Source organism: Rosa rugosa, chromosome 1, assembly GCF_958449725.1.
Source record: "Rosa rugosa chromosome 1, drRosRugo1.1, whole genome shotgun sequence".
Lineage (NCBI taxonomy): Eukaryota > Viridiplantae > Streptophyta > Magnoliopsida > Rosales > Rosaceae > Rosa > Rosa rugosa.
Genome location: NC_084820.1, coordinates 22,025,771 through 22,049,361, shown reverse-complemented (window position 1 = coordinate 22,049,361; position 23,591 = coordinate 22,025,771). Strand labels below are relative to the sequence as shown.

The 23,591-nt window shown below is 40.4% G+C and overlaps 4 protein-coding genes across 7 annotated transcripts; all 4 read right to left on the bottom strand.

The window, feature by feature from the left end:
* Positions 1-5,216: 5,216 nt before the first annotated feature.
* On the bottom strand, positions 5,217-10,184 carry LOC133723716 (lanC-like protein GCL1). The gene is made up of 5 exons (XM_062150598.1): positions 9,839-10,184; positions 9,514-9,701; positions 8,712-8,823; positions 6,192-6,662; positions 5,217-5,686 (listed from the first exon to the last, which is right to left on the bottom strand). The coding sequence occupies exons 1-5, from the start codon at positions 10,001-10,003 to the stop codon at positions 5,342-5,344; spliced, it is 1,281 nt and encodes a 426-aa protein (XP_062006582.1). The 5' UTR covers positions 10,004-10,184; the 3' UTR covers positions 5,217-5,341.
* Positions 10,185-11,277: 1,093 nt separating this feature from the next.
* Positions 11,278-14,424, bottom strand: LOC133723690 (WEB family protein At3g02930, chloroplastic). Of its 4 annotated transcripts, none has more exons than XM_062150577.1 (3): positions 14,292-14,423; positions 14,006-14,188; positions 11,278-13,824 (listed from the first exon to the last, which is right to left on the bottom strand). In XM_062150577.1, exon 3 carries the CDS (start codon positions 13,805-13,807, stop codon positions 11,501-11,503), a length of 2,307 nt encoding a protein of 768 aa, XP_062006561.1. In that variant the 5' UTR covers positions 13,808-13,824; positions 14,006-14,188; positions 14,292-14,423; the 3' UTR covers positions 11,278-11,500. The 4 variants fall into 4 exon arrangements, with proteins under 4 accessions (XP_062006561.1, XP_062006575.1, XP_062006568.1 ...); XM_062150591.1 differs by having other exon boundaries at positions 11,278-13,855; positions 14,006-14,074; positions 14,292-14,422; XM_062150584.1 differs by having other exon boundaries at positions 14,006-14,074; positions 14,292-14,422.
* Positions 14,425-14,933: 509 nt separating this feature from the next.
* LOC133724555 (pentatricopeptide repeat-containing protein At4g02750-like) lies at positions 14,934-16,756 on the bottom strand. The gene is made up of 2 exons (XM_062151321.1): positions 16,156-16,756; positions 14,934-15,892 (listed from the first exon to the last, which is right to left on the bottom strand). The coding sequence occupies exons 1-2, from the start codon at positions 16,754-16,756 to the stop codon at positions 14,934-14,936; spliced, it is 1,560 nt and encodes a 519-aa protein (XP_062007305.1).
* Positions 16,757-17,712: 956 nt separating this feature from the next.
* On the bottom strand, positions 17,713-19,419 carry LOC133723677 (histone H3.3). The gene is made up of 5 exons (XM_062150558.1): positions 19,331-19,419; positions 18,747-18,818; positions 18,571-18,647; positions 18,369-18,459; positions 17,713-18,272 (listed from the first exon to the last, which is right to left on the bottom strand). The coding sequence occupies exons 2-5, from the start codon at positions 18,816-18,818 to the stop codon at positions 18,102-18,104; spliced, it is 411 nt and encodes a 136-aa protein (XP_062006542.1). The 5' UTR covers positions 19,331-19,419; the 3' UTR covers positions 17,713-18,101.
* Between the last annotated feature and the right edge of the window lie 4,172 nt (positions 19,420-23,591).

Genomic DNA, 23,591 nt, shown 5'->3' with positions numbered 1-23,591 from the left:
CTAATTAAAAAGTTTTGAAATTCATCTATTCCTTCAATGCCCACGCGTTTCCATAACAAGTTTTGGATTCTATCGCGGTTCATGTTGGACATGATCATCATTAGAAGCCCTTAAAGAGTTAAGGAAAACCGCTGAACACTTGAAATCCGATTTTGAGATGAAGGATTATGGGAGAACACGATTATGTCTCGGTTTGGAACTTGAGCATCGTGTCGATAGATGCTTAGGCATTTTGACAAGGTCAAGCCTTCAAGCACCCTCATGATCGTCCGTAGTCTTGATCCTGAAAAGGATCCTCTTCGTTGAAAGGATGATGACAAAGATGTGCTAAAGGCAGAAGTGCCTTACTTAGTACAATAGGCGCATTATTGTACTTAGCTAAATGCACAAGACCGGACATCTCATTTGCAGTAAGCTTGTTAGCTAAGATATAGCTCTGCGCCAACGCGACGCCATTAGGATTGATGTAAAAGATATTTTTCGGTACTTGAGATGTACGATTGATATGGGCTTGTTCTATCCCTACAGAGAGATGATGGGTTCAAACCCATCACACAGCAGGAACGCCGCCAACACTGGCCTGCGTCCTCTATCCCTATCCCAAAACGACATGTATTTTGGAAGGTTTTGCTGATATTGGGTATCTCTCTGACCCATACAAAGGTCATTCCCAAACTAGTTAAGTGTTCACCATGGGTAAAGACCGTGATATCTTGGAGGTCTACAGAACAGACCCTAGTCACTATATCTTCGAACAATGGAGAGATTATTGCTCTTCATGAAGTGATTTGTGAATGTATATGGATTGGATCCATAGTTACGCATGTTCGAACATTGTGGTTTGAAGTCTACCACAGATGAGCCTACGAGCATATAAGATAATGCTGCTTGTTTTGAAGCAAGGCTACATCAAAAGCGACCACACCAAGTATAATCAACAACAACAAACTCTCCTCAAGATCAATGTGAACTAGATTCGATCTGAGGACAATATGGCAGACTTGCTCACTAAGTCATTGCCTAAATTTCACTTTCGAGAAACATGTTGGTAGCATCGTTTGCGGAAGTTATCCGAACTCCAATGACCGTAGTCGTCAGGGGGAGATGCAAACATCAGGAGGAGGTGTCTACATGTATAGTCTCGAAACATGAAGGGTGTGTTGTGCTCTTTTTCCCCTTCGACCGAGGTTATTTTTGTCCCACTGGGTTTTTGTTACTCGGTAAGGTTTTTAATGAGGCAACGAGAGGAACACCACGTTTGGGCGACACAAGGGGGAGTGTTCAAGTAAATCCAGAATATGTGTCTGGCCCAAACTCGAGGTTACTTGCTCAAGTTGAAATAGGGTTTATATTAGAGATATTCTCGGAGAATCTTAGGAGATATCCAATCAATGTACGATTATGTTTCCATGTAAAACTCTATCTCTATGCTTGTAATCCTCTATATAAAGAGGTCCCTATTATCAATGAAAGTACGACTCAATTAATTCTCTCCCAATTCAGTTTTCCTTAAACATAAATAATATTTTAGTTATTATTTTATTTTTTTGAGAAGTTCAAGTTAGTTTGTTACTTAAAATCATTATGTACATATGTTGCATCAAGTAGGCCGTTTATAATAAGATATTGGAGGAAATTAAATAAATTATTTTTCTTATAAGTACCACCCTTTAGAAATAATTTACACTGATTTTTCCATCAGTGGGAAAAATCAAAGACCACCCCATCAAGACTTGCAATCTCTCTCAAGAAAGAAGAGGGCAGCTAGGGTTTCCTTGGGTAAACTTGGAGGCTCTCGTCTGGAGGCTTCCGTGCCATGTCAGGCTTTTGTCTGGTCAGTGAGCGGTGAATGCAGCCGGGCGGGGAGGTTTTCTTGATGGCTGTTTCTCAGCCTGTTGCTACGGCAGCGTGGCCTGAACCTTGACAAGCTTGCAAGCCTTGTGGTGGTTTTGCGTCTTCTGATCGTTTAGAGGCTCTGGCGGGAGCAGACTGGTGGTACCGGCATTCTGTTCCCTTGATCGGCGGCTGCTTACAGGATAGTGTGAGGTGGGGTTTTGACGAGCTCCTTTGGATCGAAGTTTTCTGATCTGATGTGGGTGCTTCGGAACCATGCGGGGAGAAGGTTTTAGGGGAGGTGGTGCTTCATGTCGGCATGTTGGCGATAATGGAGGAGTGGATGGTTGCCGACGGCTACTTGTGGCGATGGCTAGAGTCTCGTAACCGTGGTGGAGGCGTGGTGATCGCTGCAGTTTGGAGTTTGGCTAGGGTTTGGTGCTTTTGGGTCTAGGTTTTGTTTTGGGCCCAATTTCATTATTTGTTGTTATTTGTTTTTGTCTAATAATGCTCCATCTTTTACGAGTGGGTGTTGTGGGCATTGGCCCTGTATACCTTGTTTTCTTTAGGACGTTACAATGTGCCCAAGGGTTAGTACTGATGTACACCATGAGGGTCTTAGGCAGATGTACTGACTTTTTAGTGTTGTAACTTCTTATTGTTCAAGGCGTAGTAGTCATTTTTTTAATGTGCAGTCAGAGCACTACTTGAGCAATGAGTGTAATATGAGGGGTATTTGTACCCTTCATGCTTGACCGAATAAGGTCGTATGATTTTATATCAATGGATCAGTCTTCCATTCCCCTCAAAAAAAAAAAAAAAAAAAAAGACAAGCACTTTAGAAATTCAAACATACCTAAAAAAAATAGAATCTGATAATTGACACATCGGAACAAATAGAGTGCCTTGAAAATAGATATATGAAACAAGATAATTAGCGTAATAGATAGCAAGCCTTTACTAATACTTCAACCGGAGTTGAGTCATTTTTGCACAAGTATTCCTCTAACTCGGAATCAAACGACACATGGATATTTTTGTTTTGTTTTATTTTATTTTTAATTTTTTTCTACATAGCAATACATATGAATCATTTAAGACCTCCAGAACCTTAATTCCCTATCATATGGCGAGGGGGTCTCCGAAACATGCGGAGCGACCCCGTAAGGCGAAAATTAGTTTTCGTGATGGCGGCGGCGAGCCTCGTGCTCTCCAGTCCAGGCAGAGGCGAGATGACGGCGGCGTGGGATTGAAGAGTTTGTGGTCTCTTCTGCAATGATGTCGGGATCTCGACCAAGATTCTTGAAGGCTCCAGTTGAGGTGTTTCTCGGCTGAGGGTGTTTTTTTGGCCAAAGGTTGGCGGATCGAGTCGGAACTGGGACTTTGGTGTCGGCGATCCGGCTCTGCGTCGTGGTATCGAAGTTGGTTGGTTGGTGTCCGATCTAGGCGGCTAGAGGTAATGCCTTTGGTGGCGTCGGGTTGTGATGCTGCGAGTGTGCAGCGCTTTATGGCAGCGGCAGGAGGGCTTGCCGTGACGCCGGCGGTGGCTGGGCAAGATCTGGAGTTGGCTGGGATTGTTTTGCCGGTCCTGGCGGCGGGCTGCGCGTAGGAAGAGAGGTCGGAAAAACCGGCGGGAAACTCTAGGTTTGACCTAGGGCTTACCACTGGTTTGACATAGCTGGATACTGGGCCGATTGGGCCTGAGGTTGTGGCTGGATTTGGGTCTGATCTTCATGGGCCGCTGTCTTTGATTGAGCCTGTTTGTAGAGGGCTCAATTTGGGCTTTATACTGCAAAATCTCCAGAAGGGCTTGAGGAGCAATCTGATGCCGAGATTGTTGGCTACTGAGGAGGCTGAGAAAGGTGTTGGTTCCAACCCTATAGGGGAGAGACTAGCCCTTTCTTGAGTTCTCTAAGCTTTTAGACATTCTGGACTCAATCCTTTTGATGTAGGGGTAATTTCTATAGGCTTTCTAAAACGTTTCTAGTTGATATTTGTACCACAATTGCGTAATTGGCAGATTAGACTAGATGAATATATTTTCCTTAGAGAGCGAGATTAGTCTTGCTTAGTTTAGGTTTGCTGTTCAGCGAGCGTCCCTTTAGACTTTAATGAGTTTAGTTTGTGGCTTAGATAAGTTACCCAGTTTGTTCTGGGATTTCTTATGTAAGTTATGTTAGACTCTGGCCTGTCTTCATGGCTTGATTACTAATGCAATCAACTTCTATTAAAAAAAAAAAATACATATGAATCATTTAAGTTTACTTGTCAGAATTCCATGTTAACTACTATATTAACTACATTTGACCCTATTGATTGAAATTGTGTCATTTGTCAGTCTCATACTGAATCTCTGGAACATCTGTTCTTACATTGTCAGTTCTCAAGGCAGGTTTGGAATGCTACTTCCTAAATTTACAGTTAGATAATTGGAATAATTCATTTTTGGACTGGTTGCAATTCTTATTATCCTTTAAATCTGCAGATTCTACTCATAGTTTTAATATTGCCTTATGTACTGCTTATTTTATTTGAAAAGCTCGTAATGTATCTTGTTTTTGGAGATGAAACAACTCTGCCAATCCAGATGGTTCATGCTACAACTTCTTTTTATCAATCCTATGACAATTGCAATCCTGCTCCTTTTAAGAAACTAACCTCAGCCTATTATCGGATGGCTGCCACCTCAAAGTGGTTTTCTGAAATTAAATTTTGATGGTTATGTATTACCAAATCAGAGCAGTGCAGGACGTTCTATTTTTGGAAATGATGAAGGGAGCCTGTCCTAGCAGCTTCGAATCATCTAGGAGCCACATGTGTCAAACAACAGAAGCTCTAGCATTGAGAGCTGGTTTACATGCAGTCTGGCTACATGGCTACCACAATACTGAAGTTGAAGATGACTCCAAAATTTTGATCGATAGTTTGACTAGTCCTATTCAAATGCCTTGGAGAATCAAGCCTTTGGTCCAGGATATTCGTATGTTGACAAGCTTATTACAACAAGTTTCCTTCAAGTATGTTAAGCGTGAGGCAAATTTTCTAGCTGATGCTCTAGCTAGTGTTGGTCACAATTCTTCTGCTCAAAGTCGGTTTCATGCACTGCCTCTGGCTGCTAGCAGGGCTCTTCTTTTTAATGACCTAGGGGTTGGTTGTTTTAGAGGTTTTTGCTTGTAATTTTTTCTGGTCTATTGAATAAACTACATTTGCCTAAAGAAAAAGTTAACCACTACATGATTCCAGTTATCTCATGGTAACTCTTAATCTCTTATCGTAGCTGTCCCATTCCACCAAAAAGAAAAGAAAAGAAAAAAAAAAGGACGGGTTTATCAACATTGTTTAGAGAACATTCCCTTTGGGGAAAATACCCATGGCCTATCAAATTATGCGGATTTTGGAACCAACGATATCATTAACAACGTCTCAATATATACATTGTTAGGGTAGGAATATAGGTTCATTATATAATGATCTCATAACTAGATTTGAATTAAACTTGCTCCGTTGCCTACAGTTCATAACCTGGGAACCTCGAGTTTTCAAGAACATGCACGTCAAACCAGAGGCAAGCAGTTCCAGCAAGTCCTTGAAAAAGGGAATAGGCATGTTCGGCTGCATGTGTAGTCTGCCCCGCAGTCACAAGTTGTCTTGCATTATGATACAAGAAGCTTGCAAATGCATTTGCTCTCTCTTCGTATATGCTCTCTCCGGTTAGACGATAAAGAGAAAGAAAGGCATAGGCATTCCCAGCCACACCATCAGCAAGGCCTACCTTCTTCAGCAAACCATTCTTCCACACCACTTCTCCAGCTTCTATTGCAGCATCACGAAAGTCCCTATCTCCTGGAAAAACCTGAGAATAAAAACAGAATAATTAAGTAGTCGTTTAATTCAGTTATGCTTGGAAGAAGATCGAGAAACAGACAAACACACACATTACGACTCGCAAATCAAGTCGTCTATCAAGATTAGATCAAAGTGTAGTTAATTTCTAACTGAACTGGGTCTAGTTCGTATCCTTAATTGAATTGTGTAGAAATAAAACCAACTGCATCGATGAAATAAATCCACAAATTCAATTAATTACAACTGTCTGCAAGATTAAAACTTTGAAACATACAACCCAAATAAATTCGCAATACTGCGAGGCTTACTATGTAATCGCAATATTCCCAAATATGCACACATAGAACACCCTCTTGTCAATTTTAATAGAAAAACTTGAGCATCTTAACATAAATTTTCAAGTCTCATCATTGTGCCTATACTATGGAACTCAAGCATCATAACCAATACGTGTGTCAACTAGCCAAGCTGACAATTTCATCAGAAAAGTTAATTCTGCTGGAGTTACTAACCTGTGATGCCTTGCACAAGGTGATGGCCATACCGGCTGCACCATGAGACCACTGCACAAACTTATCTCTTGGGTTTCCTTCGCTTGAGGGGTAATTTCCACTGTGAGGAAACCGATTAGCCATCATATACCTAAGAGTTCCTTTCACATCTTCTGCATCCTCTTCTGAAAGAGGGAAGTGAAGTAGCACTTGCAAAATTCCAGCCAGACCATTTGCTGCGCCCAAGTACCTTGTTCCATGCCATCTGTACATAAGTGGGCATGAAGGGTTATCAGATGCTCCTGCCCTTCCTCCAGCCAACACGGCATTGACGATGGGCATCAGAAGTTCACTGGGCACATTCTCTTGTCCAAGGTGCTTGTTTATGAACAAAGCTGCCCATAGAAACCCAGCTCTCCCATAAAGAAGATCATATGACATTCCAAAACCACCTTCCTCGGGCCCAACAGATAGGGCCTTCTCTTGTGCTACCTAATACATGATAAACCAAATAAGCGTTGAGGACAAAAAGAATATATTAAATGAAACAGAAATGCTATCCGCTAATCTCTTTGCCCTTTGCAGCACATAAGACTTATTCATCCAAATATGATGGACATATTCTACAGATTCTAGTTAGTAATGGCATGCATTGAGGGCCTGGAAGGACAAAAAGATGCAGCTACACAAGTAAAGGATAAGTTTCCAACTTCAAAAGCCTCATAGGACCAATCAAAAGGTTCATTTCAGAGACATGAGCCATCTAACTGGTACTTCGTCTTTCAATAAAATTCTTTTCTCTTATTCCATAAACCTTTTTTTAACCAGCATGAATAGAACGGGTGATTACTGAACATATAAATCGTAGATAAGAGATTTTTTAGAGGGAAGGACTGACTAACTTGATAAGTAAAGTTCCTGACATCTTATGACCTGGGATCCAGATGGGACTCCACACAGAATAAGAACAAACAACAAATAAACGACTTCTATTTGTATGGAAAAAGGTGCTGGTCCAAGAATATGTGAAATTATATGCCAACACAGTGCTGTGGACAGTAACACAAAATAGAACCACTTTATATAATGAGCCTCATGTGTTTACATTAGTGCCTATATGCAAACAAAAATTTCTCTGAAGATTGACAGAGACAAAAGTTTTACTAAAACAAGATAAACAACTTTCAAGGTACCCTATAATCAAATTTAAAAGGATCGAAACACTATACATAGTCCATATAAGCTTTACAACTTATATACACCAGTGAATTCTGTGACAGTGACCTAGTAGTATCCATACAAGTAATGTCTTTTGGCTTTGCACAAAGTATAGAATTTGAATCTTGATAGGAACATCTTCTCAAGTAATACTGCTTGAAAAGCTCCATGAATGGCCAGGATATTTAATTGGGATCTAAAACATAGAACACACACACACACACACACACACACACAGAGTTTTAAGGCAGAGTCCAGAATAAGAAATGATATAACTCAATTTCCAAATGAAACAATACATAGTCCGTGTAGAAAGCACATAAATATCATACCAACAACACGTCTTCATTTCATGTCTCAACTCTCAACTCTCAACAAAGATATGCACAGAAAAAATTGGCATGTACAACAAATTACTTGGCAAGAAAGAGTCAAAATGGTATTACCTCCAGCTATCAAAATTTGTACAAGATACAATCAAGTGAATCAACTATAACATCCAAGGTGTCACATATCTTATGGACCTCACCATTACTTAATAAAATTTTGAAGTACTGCAACCCTCAAATTAACTAGCTTATAACAGCTGACCCTAAAACAAGGAAATCTCAATAAGCAATAAGAAAACAGTCAAACACACAACAGTGGACCATCCAATGAGAGTAAGAGGCTTGTTTTCAAGTACTGGACCACCAACTACAGTCGAAGTTGATATGGTACATTGGCAGATACGGTAATGAACGGTAAGTTACGACAACAACAATCACATATCAGGTCATTGTTGTCATTATACTTTTTATTTGTTTTTCTTTTTTCTTTTTCTTTTTCTTTTTGGTAAGAATATGCTCCAAGATATTGTAAGACACTCTATCAACCCTCAACAACAGGTGAGCCTAATAAGACAAAAGAATACTCATTATCACACCCAATGTTAAAGAGCCTTTCTCATCAAACCTTACTAAAAAAATCAGGGTCCTTCAAGCAATCCCAAGTTCACTGTCTAGAAGATTCATAGCATCACAATACGTAGGGAGCTCTACTCACTATTAAAATATCACAAAATGAGAATATGATCGTTTTCTATCCGTTATAAGTTGACTATAATAGTTTTATGCAAACATCTAAGCTATATTACTCTTGACAAATCTAACCCTTAGACCCTTTAATCAAACAACTAGTGGACACCCTCAACTCTTTACTTTGCATTATTGTCAGATGATTTCACTTTAGTATTATGTTTACCTATTTTTTAGTATTTTCATAAAAATACTGTCATATATGTATCAGAGAGTAGTAAGCTAAAAGTTGGACAAATAAAATTACCTCAAGGAAGAGGTTCAAATACAAGTCACGTCTTTGATGGTCCCCAACCAAATTAGCCACAACAGCTCCAAGGGCGTAAACTCCTCCTCTACCACACAAAAATGTCACGTGCCTGCATATAAATAAGGATGCCAAATTTAAAGACAAAACTGAAATATCATAGCATATGCTCCTCAAGTGTAGGAAGGAAGCAAAGTAATTTTCTATTCAACTGATTTCACAATTCACATAAAAAAAAAAAAAATGCGATCTTTAATAAGGATCCAAAATGAAATTCAAAATATATCCTCTTTTTTTACTGTAGAGGTAAGAATTAATAACCTTGCTGCATAAATAAACTATAGTAACATTTTGCATGGTCAATTTCTGAAAAATAGTCAAATTTTTGCAAACGCGTTTGAAATATCCTAACTATCAAAGTCTGAAGTACAAAAACTTAAACTCAGAGTGAAATTACAACGAAACTTGTTTCAAAATGTACTACAAACTACCACGAAAATGTTTATATTCTCAATATCAAAACTTTTCCAAAGAACAATATTCAAAACTTCGTCAAAAAAGTCTAAAATTTGATTTCTAAACGTATCACCTACGCAAAATTAAAAATCAAACATTTAATCTAGAAAGAGATGGAAGGGTGCAAGAAACCTTAAAATTCAAACTTTATGATTTTAACCAAAAAAAAAAAATCACATTTTTTAGCAAGACAGGGACATCGATTTTTGTGTAGAATTATCTACAACGGTCCCCACGTAAGATCTTAAAACGGGTCACTTGTCGGAACAGAGAACATGTAAATTACCTGGCGGAGACACGTGCGACGGCCGCGCACTTGTCGGCGATCTCGGCGCACAGTAGCAAGTCCTGTCGGTTTCCGGTGGCCTCGTACGACCTCAGGCACGTGAACGCCGTGCCGAGCAGACCCGTATACACAGTCGGATCCAACCCCATCCCGGAGCTCCGCTCTCCTTCCCACGTGGCCTTCACTACCTATAAAAACAAATTTTGAAATTACTAAATCGACATTTTCCGCAAATATTTATGAGCAAAAAAAATTAGTTTCGAAATAGAAGGGATAACATTTCGATGGTTTTCAAAGATAGCTGTTTAGGTAAGTCGGAACAGACCTGATCCTTGAGGGACACGGCTGCTCGGAGAAATGTCTCGCCGGGAATTAGTGACAAGTCGGAATTCGTGGGACGAACGAAATCGAGCCGTTCGTTGTTGCCTTCATCATGGCCTTCCGGGGACGACGACGATGACGAAGCTAAGTATCCCACCACGGACGACATGTCGTATTATCTCTCTCTCTTTCTTTCTTTCTTTCTCTACAAACTGAACTCTCTTCTTTGGCTTTTTGAAAAGCTTAAGAGGAGAGGAAAGGTTTTTGTAGGAGGAGCGGAAAGGTGTTGGGTTTTGATTCTATGGAATGGCGGTGTCTTCTCCTCTCCACGCGTGCCACGGAAGCTAGCTCAAGCGAGTATTTTATAAGAGATTCTTATATAGGACAAACGTATCACTGATACGTGGCCGTGGGACAGTTTAATCAAAACTCATAAAATTTTAAATGTGTTCTGAAACTATCTCTATTAAAATAAAATATTACATGTTTACTGATTGAGCAGCCCTACCGGTGTACGTTTGCCCAACGTAAGAATATCTTGTATTTTATTGCTGTTTGGTGCATGCGAATCACATTCCCTATTCCCTCTCCTGCAACTTGCACAGGGAACAATTCACGTTTTGGATATTATTGTTTATTTTATCTGAAGGGTTTTATTATTATATTCTGGTGGGAATTTAAATCACCATCTTTCACTTTCTTTTATCAAACCTGGGGCACGACCGACCTAAAAAAAAAAAAAACTGGGGCACCGTGCCATTAATGGTATTTGACGATAAAGGTCCACCATCGAAAGATCTACCACGAAAAAAAAAAAATCAATATGGCGATGATATGCACAAGGTATTGGTGTATGTTGACATTTCGATAGGATTTTGTTTTTAATTTTTTTTTTTTCCAAAAAAGGGAAAATCCCCTAAATTGGAAGGGAAGTTCTCAAGTGACAATGTAACTGTCCATTGCCAGCTCCCAGTATGATATTTTGTTTGTGATTTTATGGCATCTTGACACGTGGCAGTTGATCCCTTTGATTTTGAGTGTGGATGAGTGACGTTAGAAGTGTTCACACAAGTGATAAATGGTTTTGGATAGGTCGGTCCTTACGGACACCCATTATTACGACACAATTAGACAACCCCTTATGGACACAGAACTTGAAAAGAAAGCATACATTGTGAGAAGGGATTCAAGGATCGAACACCTACTGCATGATTGATCGGACAATCATGGTAGCGACGGATACATGTTGTGATAATGTGCTGAAAGTTTCACGATTATGACTCTCCCACGATCAACTCAATGCTTTGGTTTTGATCCTCTTGGTGAAGTCTGAAAAATGTTTATGAACAATTAAAAAGAAAAAACAGCTTTACACTGCGACGACTCCCATTGCAGGGAGCATAGTTTCCTTCTAATATTGAATTTCTGACGTGCTTGAACAGATGAAAACAATTAAACACCCTTTTTTGCTGACCATTTCAATCTTCTGAAATCAATATACAAGTACAATTTCTGCTAGAACTATAATTACATGTTCAAATTTGCAATTCTCTAGGACTAGAGCAGGATTCATTTACTATAATTTACTGTGAATAAAATAAGTAAAGAATCAGATTAAACTACTTAATATCAAAACTTGAAGAGCAGTGCAAAAAATACAGCTTATCTATTCTGGTAATGCTTCCTTCTTGGTATCTTGTGAGGGTTCCTTCTTGCTATCCAGTGAAGGTTCCTTTTTGAGATCCTGTGAAGGCTCCTTCTTTGCGTCCTGCAATAGTTCCTTTTTGGGATCCGGTGATGGCTCCTTTTTAGAGTAGGAATAAGCAGTACTTCTCTTTATAAGATCGCCAAATCTTCTTAGCAAGGCTTTCTTCTTTCTCGAGTTCTCGGCGTGAGTCCCATCTAGATGATGGTCTAGATGATCAAAATCCTCTGGATGGAGGGGTTCTCCATAATCTGTGAATGCAGAAGAAGTTCTCCGGTGATGATTAGCTGAGCCGGGAGACTGTACCTCAAAGATCGAGCCTTTGAGAGCCTCGTCTATTTCAATCTCATCATCATCATCATCATCATCATGAACAACATGAACAACATCATCGTGTGAGTTTGAGATTCTAAGCTCCTTGAGACTGAAGCTGAAAACTTTGCCAAGTATGTTTCCAGCCTCTTTCTCCTTATCACTATCCTCCTTTGTAGGCTTTGACTCCTTAGCCTCCTTCTTCGACTCCTTTGTAGGTGTTTTATCCTTGGACTCCTTTTTCACATCCTTCAATGGTGGTTTCTCTTTTTCCTCTTTCTTGCAGTCCTTCTTTGACGATTCAATAAGCAACCGCTTCAACTCCTTAATGTTTTCATTTGCAGCAATTTCATTCACCCTATAATTTTCGTTTTCTCGGATGAGAAAATTCAAGGCCTCCTCCTTTTCTTCCAGGCTATCTTTGAGCTGAGAATTTTCAGCTCGAGCAATGACTGCAGCTTCTTTGGCAATATTTGCTTCATTCAAGGCCTGTTTAAGTATATCGCGCAATTTACTATTTTCTTCCTTTGACAACATGGCCTTGTTATCCGTCTCGAGAAGCAACTCATGCAACCTATAGTTCTCTTGCTGTGTAGCATGTCTATCGTCTTCTGCTTTTCTAATACAGTCAACAAAGCCAGTTTCCTTCCCACTCCATGCCATAACCGACTCTTCGTGTTCTATTTTCAACCTGGCAGCAGTGTTTTTGTACCTCTCAGCTTCTTTCCTTACTTCATCCAACATCAATTTAAAATCTTCCTCATTGGTCTTTAGCATTACATTCAAACGCTGTTCTTGTTCCCTTGAGTGCTCTAACTCGGCTTTGGTCATCTGCAGTGAGTCCTTCAACTGATTGGCTTCCGTGGCAACTTCTTTAAGAGCAATAGCCAAGTCATCCATTGCCTTCTTTCCGTTTTCTTCAGCTTCGGCTGTCAACTTCAGCTCGTGTTTTAGTGCACGTATCTCCTCAAGTAATTTCTCAACCTTCAAACACGCAAGTTGCTCCTTCTTTTGAGAATCAACCAGATTCTCCTTTGTCAACTGAAGCTGGGACCTGAGACTCTCTAAATCATCCCCCATGGAAACATTAGTATCATGGCTGTCCTGAAAATGAGATGTGCTAAGCTCACTGCTCTGCACCGACTCCTCTTCCCATTTCTCCAATTTCTTTTGAAGAGAAGTAATTTCAGAATTTGATTCTTCAAGTAAAACCTTGGTTTGCTCCAGTTGGTTTGTCTGTGTGATCAACGAATCAAGGATTCTTGCTTCTGATTTCCTTCTTTTTTCTATTTCCATCTCGAGTTCCCGAATTCTTTCCTCACTATGACAAAACAAAGTTTTCAACTGAGCCTCATTGGTTTCAACATTCTCTGCCAATTTGATCTCCAATTTCCTTATTCTTTCTGCACTTTCGGACAATAAAGCCTTCCTGTGAGCCTCTGAGCTTTCCGTGTTCTCTGCCAGTTTGAGCTCCAATTCCCGAATTCTTTCTTCTCTTTCAGACAATGAAGTCTTTATTTCAGCCTGAGCATCGGAGGTTTTCACATTCTCTGCCAGTTTGAGCTCCAACTCCCGAATTCTTTCTTCTCTTTCGGACAATAAAGCCGTCATCTGAGACTCTGAGGTTTTTGCATTCTCTGTCAGTTTCTGCTGCAATTCTTGAATTCGTTCCTCGCTCTCAGACACTAAAACCTTCGTCTTAGCCTCAGCGTTTTCCACATTCTCTGCCAGTTTGAGCTCCAAATCTTTGGCCTTTCCAAGTTCAACTTTCAACGAGTCTATATTCTCCTGATTATGAGTTGACAATGCTTCACTAAGACGCATGTTAGCCTCCTGTGCCACCTTTTTCATCTCTCTTAGTTCATCAAGGGCTCGATCTCTTTCTACCTCTACTGCATGTAATTGCTCTTTCATCTTGCGATCTTTCTCTTCAGGTTGCTCCATATGTTGCTGCATGTCCAAGCTCCAACAATCTATTCGACCATGAATTGCATAAAACACCCACTATCAACCAAAATAAAAATCCAATACAAAATGAGAAAATAAAATTTAAAAAACCAGTATATATCATGTTCATCCTAAAACAGTTTGATACAAATCCAAATACAACCTGTTGTAAAAATCAAGGCAAATAATATGGAGGAGGAGAAATACCGCTTATATATTGATAGAGGGCTTCTTTTTGATGCAGAACTGGTCTCGCAATATGACCAAAGAAGGTTTCTTTGATTTAATTTCAAAACCCCAGATCAGAAAACCATGAATATTTCACAGATTAAATTCCATAAGCATGAATTAACAGATTGGAGAAAGAGCAGAAGCCAACAAGGTAAAATCCTATTAACTCAAAAGAGAGAGAATTGATCAAAAGACAATAGAGCCTTGCAGAGAACGAAAGTATCGGAAATTTCAAGGAGAATATACAAGAAAAACAAAGTACCTTAGCCTCGGTTTCGAGGTCGAATAGGGATGAATGTTGCAGCAAGAGTTTTCTATTTTTGGAAAGTCACTATTACGTAACGAGAAAAGCTACAAACATAGACTGGTAGAGATCAATGTTAAAAGTCCGAGGTTGGCGGGTTTTCCACAAAAGAAGCCTATTTGGCGGGTGTGGGAAGAAATCTATGTGGATATGACAAAATTGACCTTTCTGCTGATATATCCAATTTCAAACCCATGACTAACCTCTGGCCGGTTGGCATGGTAGTCTGTTGTGTTCAAATTGGCAACTAACTGGGTGAGAATTACAAAGAAATTTAAAAATTGGTCTTTGATTTTTCGTTCGCCATAGTAAATAGGCAAGAAGTAAAATTTCTTCATTCCAAACCGGAAACTCGAGAAGAAAATCAATATATTGCTTATGTACCGTCGGAAAAACTTCGTTTGACCAATTTTTTTTTTTTTCTAGGAAAAATCTTGGACACCTCCCCAGACCGAATTTTGGTTGCGCCTCTCGGACTTGAGCTTCAGCTCTTTTGAGCCTTTCAGAATCATCAACTAGTCCACAAAACATATGAAGCAGACTCTTCATACTTCTAACAATTGTAATTGTATCCTTCTGCCATTACATCCCTTCTATTGGTTAACAAGAAGAGCTCCATGAGAAACTGATGTGTGTGAAATTATTTGCAGCCATATGCAGGCTGATCTTCTTGAGCACCAAATGAATATTATCAACATCTGGATGCGATATATCCCCTCCAACGAAATTGTGCAACTTATTCCCAATCTCTATCCAACTATATGCCTGTTGCTTCTTGACTCCATGCTTTTTCATCAAACTCCTCACTCTAGCAACATCATTCCATTTTCCAGCAGCTGCATACATATTGGACAATATGACATAAGGCCCAGAACTCTGGGGATCCAAGTCTAACATATTCTTAGCAGCCAGTTCCCCTATTTCGACATTTGAATGAACACTGGAAGCTGCAAGAAGAGCTCCCCAAATCCCAAAGTCTGCTTCAAATGGCATCTCTTGGATCATCTTGCAAGCTTTCTCTAACTGACCTGCTCGACTCAATAGATCAATTAAGCAAGCATAATGCTCCGACCCAGGGGAAATACCATATTTATTGACCATTGAGTCGAACAAATCCATGCTCTCATTCACTTTTCCCACACGAGCACAAGCAGATAAGACACTAAGAAATGTTATGCCATCCGGTTCAAAGCCACTGACCCTCATCTGGTTGAAAAAAGCCAGAGCCTTCTCGTAGAGACCGTGCTGTGCAAATGCAGCAACAATGGTGTTCCATGAGACAAGGTCCGGACTCTCAATTTGTTTGAAAGCTAACTCAGAGTCAAGAATCGCACCACATCTGCAGTACATGGTAATCAAAGCATTACTTATGGAGACATTTGATTCGAGACCATGTTTAATAATGAGCACATGAGCTTGTCTTCCATCCTTCAGTGACGCAAGAGTAGAACAGGCCATGAGAACAGAAACAAGGGTCCAGTTATCTGGATGCAAACCAATCTTGAGCTTTTGTGAATGTAACTTCAATGCTTCCTCTCCCCTACCATTTTGTGCATAGCCTGCAAATGAAAAGAAGCATGTCAGGGGCAAGTGAAAGTTGTTAGGATAATGCTTTCAAACTTAAGGAAAATGTCCTCGATACATCAGACTACTGCAGATACTGATCAAACTAATTTTCAAGCACTCAATACCAATTCTCTCAACTGCAAATCTCAATAATACTATAATAACTAGAGAGTTATGTCACTGATGAACACAAATGAAATCCTCCACTGCCCAATTATGGTTTTCCTGATAGACTAGCGAGCTGCAATTAGCATACCTGTTATCATTGCATTCCAACAGACATCGTCCTTGAACTGAATTGCGTCGAATAAATCTCTAGCTTCTTCCATCTTACCCTCCTTACAGCACCCAGTGATCATAGCAGTCACAGCAACCACATTTTTCTCCGGCATCTGCTTGTACAATTCCCTAGCTTCATCAAACCTCCCATTCTCCACATACCCACTAATCAGCACAGTCCAAGAAACCGCATTTTTAGGCGGCATGACATCAAACAATGCTCTTGCCTTCTCCACCTCTCCTATCTTCGCAAACCCATCAATCATCGCCGTATAAGAAATCACATTCCTACACGGCATCTCCACAAAAAGCCTACTAGCTTCCTCCACCCGATCACACTTCAAAAACCCAGATATCATAGCATTCCAAGAAGCAATGTTCCTCTCGGGCATGGCTCGAAAGTAGCCGAAAGCCTCATCAACCATCCCATTTTCGACGCACCCGGCTACCATGGAGTTCCAGGACACCACATTCCTGAGAGGCATCGATTGGAACAGACTCTTTGATTCCTGAAAGTAACCGTTTTTCCAGTACCCAGTAACGAGAGCGTTCCATGTAACCACGTCTCTCTGGGGCATGTCGTCGAACAGTTGGCGGGCGGCTTCAATATGACCCGCTCGAAAGAGAGAGCCAATCTTGACGTTGCAAGTGTACACATCATGGGTTGAGAACAGCTTGAGCAGTGAAGGAACCAAGCGTTGGGGTTTGTAATAACAACCTGAAAGGATGTTCAAACGGGCGGTAGTTCTCAGGAGTATCAACATCATCACTAGAAGCCGATTTAGGCCTGGGGTTTGTTTACTGGCCTCCAAATGGCTGTTGACATGGATATTAAGCATTTGGAAGTGGACACTGATTCTGCTGTCTTGTTTAACCTTCCATCACAGTACTGATATTGAGCTTCGGCACAACATTTTGAGTCCCCTACTCTATCAACCATATTTACAGAGTCGCTGATATTTTAGCCAAAAGCAGTCTTGATCAAGATTCCCAATCCAGCTTTTACTACTCAAGCTGTCTTAGATGGCCTAGTGAGGTCTCGTTCCTTTGTAACAGCTTTGGCTGTTTAGTTTCTGTGTTTTTGTTTGGGCTTCAGGCCCCCTTGTGTAACCAATAAATAAAAAAACAAGCTTATTGGGGTATAGTTCATGTTAGATATTCCAATCTCTTTATCAACCGGCATCTATTGCAGTGCATACTCAGAGTGTTTCACTTTCTTCTGGGATACATCTGCTGCCATGTTGACGATTATCCCAGTCAGAATTGCTGGACTCTGCTTTGATCTTTCTTTCGCTCCCTGCCCTATCATTTGATCCATGCTTTCCGGATCTAAAGAATTTAAAAAATGAACGAATTTCAACTAAAGCAGTACATCCATAAACCCAGCATAGGAGGATGCAAACTTCGATAGATTTTAATCATTTTATAGCACCAAGATCAACGTTCAGAGAAGTTTCCCCGATGTACCAAACACTCTAAGACTCGGCAACTCTTAACTAAGAAAATACTGAAAATCATAAAAGAACCACACACATAAGCACAATAATATGCATCTTTATTACACATTTTCCACAACCAATGCACATTATAATCATTTTAAACAAATAGACATAACAAACAGGACTAGATTAGATGAAATATATGTTGTTCAATACCCATTGGTGAAGCTGCAGACAACCAAAATAACAGAATAACACAATTAACAATGGACCAACAAAATGTAGGTTCCAATACTACAAACCCAAGCACCATTAGTGTCTTGTCTATAAGGATATTCACTAGAACTAGGACCCTACAGCCTATCTATCTGATCTGACTTAACAAAAGAACCAAGCAAAACACCGCCTTCCAATCCCATTCAGCATTTGTTATATCACAGCCTTCCGTCTGCAGGCACCACACCCTCCATTGCAGGCGAGTCACTTAAGCACGCTCACCCCTGATCCTCCTAGCCAGCTGGATATCCTTGGGCATGATGGTAACCCGCTTGGCATGGATGGCACAGAGATTGGTGTCCTCAAACAGACCAACCAGGTAAGCCTCAGCAGCCTCCTGCAGGGCAAGAACTGCATGGCTCTGGAAACGCAGATCAGTCTGCAAACACAAGAACAAATCGTTAAAACACAATTATTCACTGGTAAAAACAACAGAAGATCAAACACACATGGCATCTGAAAGCTGCATATATACCTTAAAGTCCTGCGCAATTTCACGAACAAGCCTCTGGAATGGCAACTTCCTGATCAGGAGCTCAGTACTCTTCTGGTACTTACGGATTTCACTGCACAAACACAATTCATAACCAAATAAGCAATTACACCAACAAATAACGCATAAGCAAAACCAAGACATTGGAAACTTAAACTACACAAACAGGGAGCAAACAACTCACCGAAGAGCAACAGTTCCAGGGCGGTATCTGTGGGGCTTCTTGACTCCTCCAGTGGTTGGGGCAGACTTACGAGCAGCCTATCACAAAACAATAATCACATCACAAATAAACATAAACACAAAAATCACAACCACATAACAAAAATAACCCAGAACTACAAATTCAGAAACACAAACCTTGGTGGCGAGCTGCTTCCTTGGAGCCTTTCCTCCAGTTGACTTACGAGCAGTTTGCTTAGTACGGGCCATCTGAAACACATAATCGAAATCATTTTAACATTACTCATCAACAAATTAAAACTCCTAATCTGTTCACTAAGGTTAAATTTCGGGGACCATAATATGATTTCGAACCTAAATTTCAAACAACTCCTAATGATTTCGAACCCTAAATTCAAGAAATTGTCCCAGAAATTAAACATAACCATAACAAGAACAGATCTAAACCATACCACTAACAACAATTACTTTATACATCACATCTTATCCAAATTATAACAATTACGCCTTCAACAACCCTAATTAAGCAAACTCAAAATCCCAAAATCCATACACATTGGCATACAACAACAGAAAACCCTAAAATTTACCCAAACCCTAAATCACAACCTACAAAGCCAACGACTCGCCACAAAAACCCTAAATCAACATCATAAGCTTACGAAAACGCGAACAGAAAACGAAACCCTAACCCTAATTAAGCTTCAGAGAAATAAAAATTAATTTTAAAAAAAAAAAAATGAAAGAAAGAAAAGTCGTACCTCTCAGATTGCTTCGCTTCTTTCTCTCTCTTTCTTTTCTCCAAATGAACTAAAGATTTGAACGTACAAGAGGCTAAGGCGTATATATAGGGCCAGATTACAAAACGGTATTGAGGAACGGACGGTGGGGATCTAGCGTCCGTGTGTTTTCTCTTCGTGCTATCCCACGGTGAAGGAGGGGCTTAGTTGTGCTTTCTCGGTTTTGAATGGACGGTTGCGATGAGGGTTAGGGGGCATGACGCGGATCGTGAGGGACTAATGCTCGTTTCCTATTGGTGGAAAAAAGAGCGGTTTTGATTAGGTTCGTTTCATGACGCGGATCGTGGGAGACTAATACCAATTTTAGTGGGATTAGACCCTAATTTTGTTCAATGGACCATTCGCCGCCTCTTGGGGTCAAAATTGTCATTTTACTCATTCTCAGTCAATTCCAACACTTCCAGTTCAAATTGCATTCACTGTGCTTTCAAATTTTTGGTAATTCTTCGGAACATCCGTTTTACGAGTGTTTCAACCGTTCAAAATGCCTTCTTTTACTTCATATTTTGCAAAGTCAAGATGCAAAATTGCAAATGCAAATTTTTGGTACTTTTATAGATGGAGAAATGCTAGCAACCTTCCCCTCCAATCTTTTTATTTCTACCTTTCACATTCATAGCATGCTATGTGTATTTCACTATCTAAAAAATTTAAATAATTAATATAATTAAAATGACTAAATTCAGTTTAGTCCCTTGAATTTTAGGGTTAAAATCACTTTAGTTCCTGACTTTTTTTTTTAATCACGATGGTCCCTACACAATTACCCGGACTGTGGTAATTGTTGTTTTTCTCCTGTTCCGGGTCGTGTTTCTCCGTTTGTATTAATTGTAAACTGAGACACGGGTGATTGGGTGAATAGCAGTGATGCCATATCTACTCCCACAGTCCCATGTTGACATAATTCTCGTTTTCCTTTGAGATCGTGCGCCATGGGCAGTTTTCTTCTTCTTCTTTTCGCTGAATGGTTCTCTTCGTTGTACAATATTCACTTTCTTTTTAGTTAATTTACCACATTATCCCTCCTATATATTTTCTAAATCAATCGGTTTTTATAGCTATCATGGACATTATAGGAAGTTCAAGAATTTGGTGAAGCTTTGACACCAAATCTGACGCCTCCATTTATAGTAGTAGAGATAAGATGTCAAAAAAAGACTCAGTATTATGGAACATGACCAAATAAATGAAAGAAAAATTTTCGTTGAAAAACTTAGAAAATATAAGAAATGAAAAAAAAGTTAGAAAAACAAAAGAGTCAAGAGTTTTTTTTTTTTTTTTCATATTGATATAGAGCATTTAATAAGGTCAAACATAAATAAAGGTAAAACATGAAAGAATACAGAAGAAGCGTTTATTAAACCCATTGACCGTGGCACCAAAACCTAATTGATGAATGACTCTCAACCCTAGCCGCCTTAGGCTGACGCTTCAATGGCGATGTTTATCGTCAATCACTTTCTCAATCTATGCCAACTCTTTACCCGTTGGGGAGAGAGGTGGAAACTACCAAGAAGGGGTCGGCGGCAGACCTCCAAGGACGAGCCTCGTGCGCTTTCCTCCAAGCGACAACGATGGCTTGCTCCTAGAAGGGAGTAAAGTTTGCGGCAATTGGCGGTATGGTGCTCCTGCATCTGCCGTTTCTGATGAATCGGATCTCCGACTTGCCTCAAGATGGGGGCAGATAGGAGGCTGGCCCTCGGGTTTGAACTTGAGGAGGCCTTGTTCTGGCGTCATCGAGCTCTGGGATCTGAGGAAAATGGTGAGGCCGGCGGTTCATCGCCGAAACAAACTTGTAGAGGAAGAAGAGTCTGATGATGGTGGTCAGTCTCGGCCGCGTCGGGGGCGTCTCAAGGTGGACGAAAGTCTTGCTAATTCTCGGTGTTGGATTAGAGTTTTGCGGGATCTGAATTTGGTCGTGGATCCGGGTCGGAGACGGGATGGCCTGCATCTTGTATGTGCGGCGGAGGAGGAGGCCGTGACAGTGATCGGAGCAGGAGTGGGTATGCTCATTCTGGGTTGGGTGCCAAGATCAGTTTCGAGGCCCAACTCGATTCGGCGGCCCAAATCTGCTATATGGCCCAGGTCCAGTTTGCAGCCCAATTCTAAGAAGCTTTGGGTGCCTAGATCATTTTAGGTGCTCAAAACAGATTGGGTGTCAAGATTGTGGATTTTGGCCCAAGTTTGGACCAAACAGGCGGGCTCCGGCTTACTAGGGTTTCGGTTATGGGATCCTGGTGGAGGCCTGGAGGGTATGGGCTCATAAGGCTTTTCTTTAGCCTTCCTTTTAAGTCTTTTATGTACTATGCTTATTTACTATGCAATCGTTTCGATCATAGTAAGATAGGCATGTTTAGAATAAGTGAGCATGGATGTTTGTTAATGAGTGGTACTAGATATATATATCACGTTTTCTTATTTGCCCTCTGTTTTTCAAGGCAATGGAAAGGTATGTAATGTACTGCTCTAGCTTGAGACTATTAATGAGAAATGTTGAATTTCATTCAAAAAAAAGGTAAAACATGAAATGAAATTAGTTGTTTTTTCAAGGTAGTAAATACATAGATTGCAATCATAAATGAATCCACATGGCACAAGATAAGTGGGGAAGATAGAAAAAGAAAGGTTGGAGGGAAAGGTTGCTAGCATTCCTCTTTATAGATTTACCGTTATTCAGAACATCCGTTACAAGTATTTCAACCGTTAAATTAACATTTTATTAGATCCAGTCATCCAACGATTGAAAAAAGAGAAAAATGCACCATCAGTGCCTCAACTCTTGTGCACCGGCCAAGTTGATACCTGGATTCTCAGTGCTACCAATGTGATACCTGAACTCATATTTCGCTATCTATGAGATACTTCCGTCAGATTTCGCTGACGGTTCTGTTAGATGTGTGACGTGGTAAGCACGTGGGCCTAAAAAATGCCATGAAATGACTTAAATGACCCCAGAATTTTTTTTTTTTACAATTTTCTCTCTCCTCCTCTTCTTCTTCTTCTTCTTCTTCCTTGGTTAAGTTGTTACTGCGATCTCAATCTTCCCAGAAAGAAATTTCATATTGCCCCCAAAATCAAGAAACAAGCAAATAAACCAAGGGTTTCCAATTGCAATTTCTGCCTCCAAAATCACACCAAGATCCTTCACCACCTGAATCCCCACCGTGTTCGCCATCCCAATAATCGACTCTGATGGCATATACTGACAGTACGTGGAAGGAAAATGGAAGAAGGAAGCCGTGGGCGGGTTTGTGACTCACTGTGGGCGGAACTCCGTGCTAGAATCGGTGATAGCCGAGGTGCTAATGGTGGCGTGGCCGCTCTATACAGAGCAGCATCTGAACAGGAGTGTTCTGGTGAATGACATGAAAATGGCGATTGATGTGGAGCAGAGAGAGGAAGATGGGTTCATGACTGGGGATGAAGTGGAGAGAAGAGTTATGGAGTCGATGGAGTCGGAAAATGGAAGAGAGCTCAAAGAGAGGAGTTTGAAAATTGGGGAGATGACTTTGGGTGCTCTGGGAGATCTTGGTTCCTCAATATCTGCTCTGCTTTTGATGATAGATTGTTTGGGTTATTGCTTCATGATGATGGATGATTTGGACAAACCAAAAACACATTTCAGATTCTGAAGCAATTCAAACCCGAAACCCAGAAAATGTCTTCCTCGAAATCCAATCTTAGGAGCTCTTGTTCCTTCCCAAAACTCCTCCTAGCATGATTGAATGTCAACCTCTTCATTCTCTCTGTCACATCTAATATGGGATCGCTGCTATTGATGATGGTGTGTACTCGCATCCAGAGTACATGGGATAGCTACTATCATGACTGTCACTCACCCAGAGCTCTTGGATTTCATATCCATTTTCCTGCATTGTTCGTGCACGTAAGCCCGTTCATTAACGCTCAGGTCTATCCCAAATGTGTATACTGCAAGCAGATATCTCATATAACTAAACCACCATACATTCAGTTTCAATTAGCTATGAAAAAGCTTTCTCCCTTGCAACCATATCAACAATCCAATAAGTCGAAAACCGAAACAAACAGAGATTCAAATCGCATTGAATTATAAAGCACACAGTTCACCACATAAAGACTTAGTCTTTATCTTCTTCATTGGACTGAACAACTGAACAAAGGAGGAAGAAGAAGAAGAAGAGGAGGAGAGAGAAAATTGTAAAAAAAAAAAATTGGGCTGCATTTTGGGCAAAAAGACGTG